The sequence below is a fragment of the Sprattus sprattus genome (genome assembly GCF_963457725.1).
Source record: "Sprattus sprattus genome assembly, contig: scaffold_275, whole genome shotgun sequence".
In the NCBI taxonomy this organism is placed as follows: Eukaryota; Metazoa; Chordata; class Actinopteri; order Clupeiformes; family Clupeidae; genus Sprattus; species Sprattus sprattus.
In genome coordinates this window covers 7,501-18,581 of record NW_027666799.1, presented here as the reverse complement: position 1 = coordinate 18,581, position 11,081 = coordinate 7,501, and the positions used below count along the sequence as shown (strand labels likewise).

The 11,081-nt window shown below is 49.2% G+C and overlaps 1 protein-coding gene across 1 annotated transcript in view; it reads right to left on the bottom strand.

Annotated features, from left to right (window-relative positions):
• Positions 1-371: 371 nt before the first annotated feature.
• LOC308382613 (C-type mannose receptor 2-like) overlaps positions 372-11,081 on the bottom strand; it is a gene marked incomplete at both ends in the record, with an annotated part of 18,206 nt that continues 7,496 nt past the window's right edge. The window contains 5 exon segments of the mRNA XM_080861007.1: positions 372-537; positions 1,866-2,104; positions 2,532-2,640; positions 4,776-4,942; positions 10,720-10,834. Coding sequence (XP_080717133.1) covers positions 372-537; positions 1,866-2,104; positions 2,532-2,640; positions 4,776-4,942; positions 10,720-10,834 — 796 coding nt within the window.

The following is an 11,081-nucleotide window of genomic DNA, read 5'->3' as shown; positions in this document are numbered from 1 at the left end:
ACAGACACACAGACACACAGACACACAGACACACAGACACACAGACACACAGACACACAGACACACAGACACACAGACACAGACACACAGACAGACACACACACACAGACACAGACACAGACACAGACACAGAGACACACAGACACACAGACACACAGACACACACACACACAGACACACACAGACACACAGACACACAGACACACAGACACACAGACACACACACAGACACACACACACAGACACAGACACACACACACACACACACAGACACACAGACACAGACACAGACACAGACACAGACACAGACACAGACACAGACACAGACACGCACACACACACACACAAATACACACACACACACCCCTCACCTGGGTTAATCTCACAGATGGTGTTGTTCAGTTTGCCTTCGCAGCGGGAGACCGTCCATAGGCCGGACGGGGCCATGTGACCACATCCCAGCATGTGATTGGGCTCTCCGTCCCTCCAGGCCGTGTAGGACAGCTCCTCCTCCCCCAGCCAGGAGAACACCCTTCCCTGGGGACACACACACAACACACACGTCACACACGTCACACTCTGATGACGTCACTGTAAGGCCTATCGTGTACCAGCAGCCTCAGTGGTGAAGGCCCCATAGGAGAGTGGAGGAAGTGTGTGTGTGTGTGTGTGTCTGTGTCTGTGTGTGTGTGTGTGTGTGTGTGTGTGTATGTGTGTGTGTGTGTGTGTGTGTGTGTGTGTGAGTGGTGAAGGCCCCATAGGAGTCCTAGAGTGGAGGAAGTGTTTGCCAATGCTTCACAATGCGGAGAGCTGTCCGCATAGAAAAGTCAATGTTGACTACACACTACTGTAGGCTTCAAAGGTGTGTGCCAATTATGCGAATAGGACTGAGCAGAAATGCTTAAAGACATTTCGCACATCTTTAAAACACTGCCGGTGTGTGTGTGTGTGTGTATGTGTGTGTGTGTGTGTGTGTGTGTGTGTGTGTGTGTGTGTGTGTGAGTTTATGGTGAGTTTATGAATGTCATGCAGCCCGGTCTGGTCTTGATGCCCCTCACCATGCCAGTGTGTGTGTGTGTGTGTGTGTGTGTGTGTGTGTGTGTGTGTGTGTGTGTGTGTGTGAGTTTATGGTGAGTTTATGAATGTCATGCAGCCCGGTCTGGTCTTGATGCCCCTCACCATGCCAGTGTGTGTGTGTGTGTGTGTGTGTGTGTGTGTGTGTGTGTGTGTGTGTGTGTGTGTGAGTTTATGGTGAGTTTATGAATGTCATGCAGCCCGGTCTGGTCTTGATGCCCCTCACCATGCCAGTGTGTGTGTGTGTGTGTGTGTGTGTGTGTGTGTGTGTGTGTGTGTGTGTGAGTTTATGGTGAGTTTATGAATGTCATGCAGCCCGGTCTGGTCTTGATGCCCCTCACCATGCCAGTGTGTGTGTGTGTGTGTGTGTGTGTGTGTGTGTGCGCCCCTCACCATGTCGTTCTGCAGGCCGATCCAGGCGGGCTTCTTGAGTCCGTGGAGCAGCAGCGTGAGGTAGGCCTGCTATGTGTGTGTGTGTGTGTGTGTGTGTGGTGTGTGTGTGTGTGTGTGTGTGTGTGTGTGTGTGTGTGTGTGTGTGTGTGTGTGTGTGTGTGTGTGCGCCCCTCACCATGTCGTTCTGCAGGCCGATCCAGGCGGGCTTCTTGAGCCCGTGGAGCAGCAGCGTGAGGTAGGCCTGCTATGTGTGTGTGTGTGTGTGTGGTGTGTGTGTGTGTGTGTGTGTGTGTGTGTGTGTGTGTGTGTGTGTGTGTGTGTGTGTGTGTGTGTGTGTGTGTGTGTGTGTGTGTGTGTGTGTGTGTGTGTGTGTGTGTGTGTGTGTGTGCGCCCCTCACCATGTCGTTCTGCAGGCCGATCCAGGCGGGCTTCTTGAGGCCGTGGAGCAGCAGCGTGAGGTAGGCCTGCTGGCGGGGGTCGTGCACGCTGGCCAGCGTCCCGTTGAGCGACTCACACACGTGGAGCGCCCCCTCCCAGTCCAGACGCGTCTGCAGCAGCCGGTACGACACGCCCTCCCACTCCAGACCACCCGACAGAGACGGGGGGAGAGCGTCCACGCCAGCAGGTATGGCCGGGTCTGAACACGTGAGCATGCACACACAGACACACACACACACACATACACACACACACACACACACACAACACAGACAAACACACCAACACACACGCGCACGCACGCACACACACACACACACACACACACGTACACACACAACACACACAGACAAACACACCAACACACACACACACACACACACACACACACACACACACACACACACACACACACGCGCAACACATTGCTTAGTGGTAAGGCATACTGCGTTAATGCTGGAAATGGAGGAGGGGCGAAGAGTGGGGATGTGTGTGTGTGTTTGTTTGTGTGTGTGTGTGTGTGTGTGTCTGTGTGTGTGTGTGTGTGTGTTTGTGTGTGTGTGTGTGTGTGTGTGTGTGTGTGTGTGTGTGTGTGTGTGTGTGTGTGTGTGTGTGTGTGTGTGTACCTTTGCTCTTCATGCAGATGAAACCGTGCTTCTCCGTCTCGCAGCCTCGTGAGGCCCACATGCCCGTGGTGCGGGGGGGCCGGGCGTGCATCATCACCACACAGTTACCCTGGCAACACACCATGATGTCATCAAGAGAAGAAGAGCGACAGGAAATGTACAACCAATACACTCCATGAAGACCGGGGTCTTGTTGGTGTGTGTGTGTGTGTGTGTGTGTGTGTGTGTGTGTGTGTGTGTGTGTGTGTGTGTGACAGTACCGGGATGTTGTTGGTGTGTGTGTGTGTGTGACAGTACCGGGGTGTTGTTGGTGTGTGTGTGTGTGTGTGTGTGTGTGTGTGTGTGTGTGTGCTGCTGTGTGTGTGTGTGTGTGTGTGTGCCGTTGTGTGTGTGTGTGTGTGTGTGTGTGTGTGTGTGTGACAGTCCCGGGGTCTTCTTTGTGTGTGTGTGTGTGTGTGTGTGCTGCTGTGTGTGTGTGTGTGTGTGTGTGTGTGTCTTTGGGTGTACTCATGGCACAACTCTGTGACTTGTTCCTCCCAGTCACCAGCTACGTTGAATCTGTGTCCCAAATAAGGATACGTTTCGTGACGTTCATACAAACGGGTCGGTTTATTATTCCAACCACGCAGAGACGGGGGGCTGGGTGTCCAGAATATTGAGTGGCTTTACACATCCTCTAGAACCGGACATCTGATTAATATGCTGAATAAGGATGATCCAACCGTCAGAGAACTGTGTGTGTGTCTCCTACACCTAAAGCGCCGTAAAATACCTGCCGCTTCCTTCAACGAACCCCAGTTTCTAGGGTTCAAACTAAAGCAAAACGGCAAGTTGGACATCAAGGCCGCCGGTTTCGGGGTGCGCTCCGATTGGCTGGATCTCAATGACCTCTGCCAACGCACAGGGCTACAACTGTCCTGGCTGGGAACAGATGGAGCACCAGTAGCGCTCAGCGAGGACATCATTTCAAATCCGCAGATTTCCACTCTAGCGATCCTTAAGTTAAACGACACATCCAGCCAGTTACAAACAAAGAAGATTAGAGCCAATCTCCTTCACGTTAGACAAACACAGAACGAGCAGCACCGGACAAGCCTAAAACTACAAGGAAAATTAGCGCTTCTACAACATGCCGATCACTCAGTATCTCATTCTGTCTTGAAAAACAACTCCATTCCAGAAGAAATACTTACTTTCATGATCAAAGCACGACTGCAATGTCTTCCAACGAAATACAACTTAGCAACATGGTATCCCGCAAAGCACAACCCTCATTGTATACTGCATACAAACTATCAGGAAAAAGAAACTGTGGCTCACATACTCAATGGATGTAATTTCTACAAAGGACAGTATGTGGCCAGGCACGACCGTTTGGTAGATCTGGTTGCAAAAGACTTGCAAAACCTATGACATGATGGCAGGTTTTACCTTCATAGCACTGTGAAATGGAACTGGTTTCATCATAATATACTTGACAATGAGTACTTTAAAAACATTCCAAACACCCCAGATATTGTAATTGTAAATGAATCTGTGAACTCATCTGTATTTATTATTGAAGTAGGCTGCTGTTTTGATTTGTATATGGAGACTTGCTATTATTCCAAGCTACTGAAATATCAATCATTAATGGAACTCATTCGCCAGCTGGGATATGACTGTCGATTAATAATTCTTGTCTTTGGAAGTTTAGGCCATGTACATAAGAATGTTGTTAGAGGGCTGCAGATGGGGGGGCTGCATAAAAAGGGGGCAAAAAAACTAGCAAAATTCTGCTCTGTTTCAGCTATCATTGGTAGCAAGCAAATATGGAGTCGAAGATGTTTTGTTTATCCTTGACTCTTGAGTGTTACAGTATCAAGAGAACTGGTAAAAGTTTGTAAGCCTATCAGACCTGTCACCCTGTCAAAGACTCTTCCCAAAGTATTTGGATCCTGTATCTTGTCGCTTGTCTTGTGGATCCAAATAAAAGCAATCAAATGTGTGTGTGTCACAGTACCGGGGTGTTGTTGGTGCGTGTGTGTGTGTGTGTGTGTGTGTGTGTGTGTGTGTGTGTGTGTGTGTGTGTGTGTGTGTGTGTGTGTGTGTGTGTGTGTGTGTGTGTGTGTGTGTGTGTGTGTGTGTGTGTGTGTGTGTGTGTGTGTGTGTGCGTGTGTGTGACAGTACCGGGGTGTTGTTGGTGCGTGTGTGTGTGTGTGTGTGTGTGTGTGTGTGTGTGTGTGTGTGTGAGTGTGACAGTACCGGGGTGTTGTTGGTGTGTGTGCCGCTGTTGTCTTTGGGCTGTCCCGGGGCCCAGTTGGTGTAGCTGAGCAGGCCCGGCTCCTCCCAGCGGAACTGGGACCTGGGCTCAGAGTTCAGCCCCACCCACAAGTGCATCATTGTGTTGGGCAGGATGGTGATCAGGAAGGCTGCACACACACACACACACACACACACACACACACACACACAGAAGAGACAGAGTGAGACAGGTGCCAGGACAGAGTCATGCTTTTGGATATCCTCATAGTGTAAGCTTGTGTGTTTTAGTGCCTGTATGCGTGTAAATGAGGTTCTATTTCGTTTCTACTGACCGCCAGAGGCGGTGCTTTAAGCACTGGATGTCATTCACGTTTACGTGTAGTTCGAGTATTTGTATCAACAAAATCACCTGTGACCTGGGTGACGTATGCCTTCGCCCCTGTACTAAAGGCATGCTCCCCCAGGTCACGACCCTTAATTCTTCTCGCGTCAGGTGAGTAGGTGAGTATGTTCACTCCACAGGTGAGTGTAATCATGCTAATCGTTGGTAGTCTTGCAACCTTCGGGTAGAGCTGCGAATTCTCGCTCTCTTAAGACTACGATTAGCATCAAAAATCAACATTTGCAGTGGGCTACAGTACAGGTGTTTCTCGCCTTAAAACTGGTAGTTAAACCCACTCGCGGATAATCCGGGAAAAACGGATAATCCGGAAAAAAGGTGAGTTGCCTCTATTTGTTTTACCGTGTGTAGTAGTCACGCTCTGGTAATGAGTAAAGAGGCATGGGAATCAGCAGTTTACAGGTGTTTCTCGCCTTACAACTGATAATTAAACCCACTTTTTGCACGAGTGAGTTCCTCGCATAATAGTTCCCTATTGTCTGTCACGATGAGATACGGCAGTCAGTAAAGGTGTTCTCGCCTCACGACTGATAATTAAGACCACTTGTTAAGCGAGATGGAAACCCTCGGCCCCTTTCGGCTTCGTGTCACACTATCTGCAGGCTACAGGTGTTTCTCGCCTTATACCTGATAATTAAAACTACTTGTTAAGCGAGCTTGAGCCCTCGCATAGTTTGGTTTGTACCGTTGTTGTTTTGAAGATGCAAGCGGCGTTAGCCTACTTGCCCCTGTCGGCTTCGTGTCACGCCATCAGAAGGTGTTCTCGCCTTATAGCTGATAATTAAAACTACTTGTTAAGCGAGATGGAAATCCTCGCAAAGTCTGCTTCGTGTCACGCTATCAGAAGGTGTTTCTCGCCTTATAGCTGATTGTGTCACGCTATCAGAAGGTGTTTCTCGCCTTATAGCTGATAATTAAAACTACTTGTTAAGCGAGATGGAAATCCTCGCATAGTCGGCTTCGTGTCACGCTATCAGAAGGTGTTTCTCGCCTTATAGCTGATTGTGTCACGCTATCAGAAGGTGTTTCTCGCCTTATAGCTGATAATTAAAACTACTTGTTAAGCGAGATGGAAATCCTCGCATAGTTGGTTTTGTACCGTTGTTATGATGAAGATGCAAGCGGCGTTCTCGCCATAAGCATTCAATTAAGTAGGCTAAACTAACAGGATTTACTCCTGTCGCTACCTACTGTTTGGGTAACTGTTAAAGCTACGTTCTACGCCCCGAAATGTCAGTTCTATGTTTGCGGAACTGTTAACTATGGTGTTAAAAGCGTAGGCTACTGATGGATGACTGACGGGCAATGCCCGCAATTTCAGTTTTTTAATCCATCTATCTTGGTTGCTGGGAGCGAGTGTGTCCACTCTTAAACAGGACAGGGTTTTTACTCCTGTTGGCTTGTGTTAAACGCTATAGGCAGGCTGCGTTTACCTACGGACAAGTAACTGACGGCCTATGGCCGCAATTTTAGTTCTAAACCATCTATATTGGTAACTGTAATGGGCGTGTCCGCTCTTGAACAGGACAGGTTTTTTACTCCTGTCGGCTTTGTGGTAAATGCTATAAGCAGGCTACGTCTACCTACTGTTGATGACTGACGCCCGCAATTTCAGCTCTAAAAGCAAGTTTAATTCGCGTGGTAAATATTGAGGCTTGGTCCATAATAAACTGCCTAGTTTGAGTGGGTGATTTCTCCGCCCCGCAAACTTCAGTTGTTCAGAATGTATTATTTGGTTCAGATGACTGTAGAGTGGGTCCGCTCTAAAGCAGTAGGCTACATGATTTACGCCAGTCGGCTTTGTGTTAAACACTATAAGCAGGCTACGTTTACCTACTGATTAGGGACTGAATGTGCTATGTCCGCAATTTCAGTTCTAAAGCATCCAATTTTGGTAATGTTAACCGCTGGGTCCACTTTTAAATGGAAGCCTATCTTACGTAAGGTAAGAGGAATCATTGCCGCGATCAGGTGTAATGCGCTTGGTTAATATTGAGGCTTGGTCCATAATAAACTGCAAACCTCAGTTGTTCAGCATTTATTATTTGGTTCAGATGGCTGTAGAGGAGTGGGTTCACACTTAAACAGTAACCTATCTGAACAGGGCCTGGTGTTATTCGCTAAGGCTGCTGGTAAAATATCGCTCATATATATATATATATATATATATATATATATATATAGATATATATATATATAGATATATAGATACATAAATAAATACATCTAGGTATAGATATTGCAACATGTTCATTACATGCACTGTTGCCAGGCCCCTCTTGGGCCAGAGGACGAGCCAGAACCGCCTCCGGCGCTAGGTCTCCTAAGCAATGCAAACGCCAGAGGCCTGATTCCCGGGAAGCCTCTGGTAGGGGCAAATGCAGGAAAAGGTATCCGCTTGCCCAGAAGGTAGACACTTCGACTTAGGAGTTCGCAGAAATAAGACTCTGCTTCTAAAGCTACAACAACCTGCTGCACAGCATGCTAGTGCTTTCACTACAGCGGCTTTACAGTCTCCTTCGGAGGTGCTCCCTCTAATACGGTCACCAGCTTTGAGATCCTCAAGGAGGATATTCTCTCCACTAGGGCTTCAGAGAGGCCCCTATTTCTCTCATCCCAGTTCCCTGGGTACGAGCGACACTACACTGAAGGGCTCCGAAAGAAGCAAAAACATCAGTTAGACCCACATTTAAGATGGCAATGACACGTCTAGGGTTGGATATTATACCCATACAGACCTCTCCTCAGAGCTGCTTTAAAAAAATAAAAATAAAAAAAGGCCTCCATCTTCGGCTTTTAATGTTCCGCCCTCGACCCCATATATCGAGGAGCGGCAGAGATAATGGGCAGATCCCAGACGGTTCTCTCATCTCCCAGGAGACTAGAGCCCTAGCCAACATGCAAGATGCATCTGCCCAGGGCCTTGCTAGCATGCCCAATATTGAACCAGCCGTTGCTGCCCGGGTGCTGACACCTGGTTAAACACTCCGGCCTGATGCTCGCTGCCCCGGCCAAAGTGCCGTTTGACAGACGACTACATGGTGAAATCCTACTACGCAGCACCGCGTATTGCACGTCTTGGGTATTCAATGTCACACCTGGTACTAGCCCTGTCCCAGACATTGCAGACTTCTGGGGATGACTCCTCTGCAGAGTCAGAGTGACACCTCCCTGCAGGCGTTTGCCTACATGACCAGGGAGTTGGGTAGGCCGTGAGACTGCTGAGTATGCTCACAGCGGCCACGTAGGTGTTCCCTTTGGCCTTCTGTCTTTGCAGCCTCTTTAAATTCGGCTGAACGATCTTGGCTTGCACCCCACTTATCACAGGCACAAGCTGGTCAGAGTCACTTCCAGTTGCCTTACAAAGCTATGGCTGTGTAGGGGAGAGACATAATCTTACCCAAGGGGTTCCCTTGGGGCCCATACCTTCTTACAGAGGAGCGGTGGCCACCGATGCCTCTATGGCAGGGGGGAGCTGTATGACAATGCAGGACTTTCAGAGGTCTCTGGAGTCCTTGGCAGTAGGAACACCACATATATGCTTGGAGCTGCAGGTTGTCCTGCTGATGCTCAAATATTTTCTTCCAGTAGTGGTAGAAAAGCTGTCCTGGTAAGAGCAGACAACACGTCGGTGGTCTACCAGATAAACCACCAGGGGAGCACAAGGCCAGACAATCCTTGATGCTACCCCAACAGCTGTGGCTGTGGGCCTATCTACTCTTCCTGAGCCTGGGGGCAATGCATTTAACAGGCATTCAGAACACGGCTGTGGATGTGCTATCCCGGCAGCCCTGTAGCCTTCACCATGAAGGTATATGCAGCCACCGTCTCAGCCATACACAGTAGGGCAGATGGTGTGACAGTTGGGTCCCATATGCTAGCGACCCGCTTCCTTATGGGTTCTCAACAACTAAGGCCGCTTCGGCGAAGCTCAGTGCCCTCTTGGGACTTGCCTATAGTCCTAAGGGCACTCTGGCAGTCCCCCTTTGAACCTCTAGAGAGGGTGGGATTGAAATAACGGTCTATGAAGACCGCTTTTCTCTTGGCCATGGCATCGGCTACACGAAAGCCAAGCCAAGAATGTCTATATTGGAACCCCGGAGGCCCAGGGATAACTTTGGGGGTGAATCCGGCCTTTCTTCCAAAGGCGAATTATCATCCTACTGAAACCAGCCGCTCAGGCTGGCTGCCTTGAGCCCCAGATCAGGATGACGAGCAGGGACAGAGCCCTACCTGTTGTGCCCAGTGAGAGCACTTAGGGCTTATATTGATATGACTGGAATCCCACCAGTCTGATTCACTGTTTCTCTGTCATGTTGGACAGAGTAGAGGGCACAGCTTATCCAAATAACGGCTATCACGTTGGATTATGGACACTATTATTTGTGCCCATAGGAGCAGTAGTCTCCTGGTCCCTCAGGTCCGAGGTCACTCAACTAGGAGTGTATGTACATCGCGGGCGGCCCTAAGAGGTGTTCCCCCTTCAGATATCTGAACAGCTGCGTTATGGGCATCAACCTGCACATTTGTGAGGTTTTATAGGGTTAACGTGGTCCCTCATTACCCAGTGGCAGCTGGTGTTCTTCCTACTTCCTTACAGCGGGAGTAAGGTAAGACTTCCTCGTGACTTGGTTGGTATTAGTCATCCAGTGCTTAAAGCACCGCCTCTGGCGGTCAGTAGAAACTAAATAGAACGCTAGGTTACGTATGTAACCATGGTTCTATGAGTTTCGGATGACCGCCAGAGCTTGGCAGTCACTCGGAATATTCGCGAGAAGATTGTCAAGGGTCGTGACCTGGGGGAGCATGCCTTTAGTACAGGGGCGAAGGCATACGTCACCCAGGTCACAGGTGATTTTGTTGATACAAATACTCGAACTACACGTAAACGTGAATGACATCCAGTGCTTAAAGCACCGCCTCTGGCGGTCATCCCAAACTCACAGAACCATGGTTACATACGTAACCTAGCGTTTTGTGCGGTGAGCGTGAGTGTATGCATGTGTGTATGCGTGTAAATCGATGTGGCTCTGTGCGGTGAGTGTGTGTATACGTGTGTGTATACGTGTGTGTATGAGTGTATGTAAGCGTGTAAACCAATGTGGTTTTGTATCGTGAGTGTGTGTGTATGCGTGTAAATCGATGTGGCTCTGTGCAGTGAGTGTGTGTGTATGCGTGTAAACCGATGAGGTTTTGCGCGGTGATCGTGTGTGTATGCGTGTGTGTATGCGTGTGTGTATGCGTGTGTGTAAGCGTGTAAACCGATGAGGTTTTGTGCGGTGAGCGTGTGTGTATGCGTGTGTGTAAGCGTGTAAACCGATGAGGTTTTGTGCAGTGTGTGTGTGTGTGCATCAGTACCTTGTGCAGTGAGTGTGTGTGTGTGTGTGCATCAGCACCTTGTGCAGTGAGTGTGTGTGTGTGTGCATCAGTACCTTGTGCAGTGAGTGTGTGTGTGTGTGTGTGTGTGTGCATCAGTACCTTGTGCAGTGAGTGAGTGTGTGTGTGTGTGTGTGTGTGTGTGTGTGTGTGTGTGTGCATCAGTACCTTGCTCCACGTGACTAGGCACCGTTGCCAGCCTCGCCCCCTGAGACTGGCATATGGAGCTGGCAGCCGACCAGGTGGCACGTTGAGACTCGTCATGGCCAAGCACCTTATAACACTACAGAGAAAACACACACACACACACACACACACACACACACACACACACACTCGTTATGGTCAAGCACCTTATAACACTACAGAGAAAACACACACACACACACACACACACACACACACACACACACACACACACACACACACACACTCGTTATGGTCAAGCACCTTATAACACTACAGAGAAAACACACACACACACACACACACACACACACACACACACACTCACTCGTCATGGCCAAGCA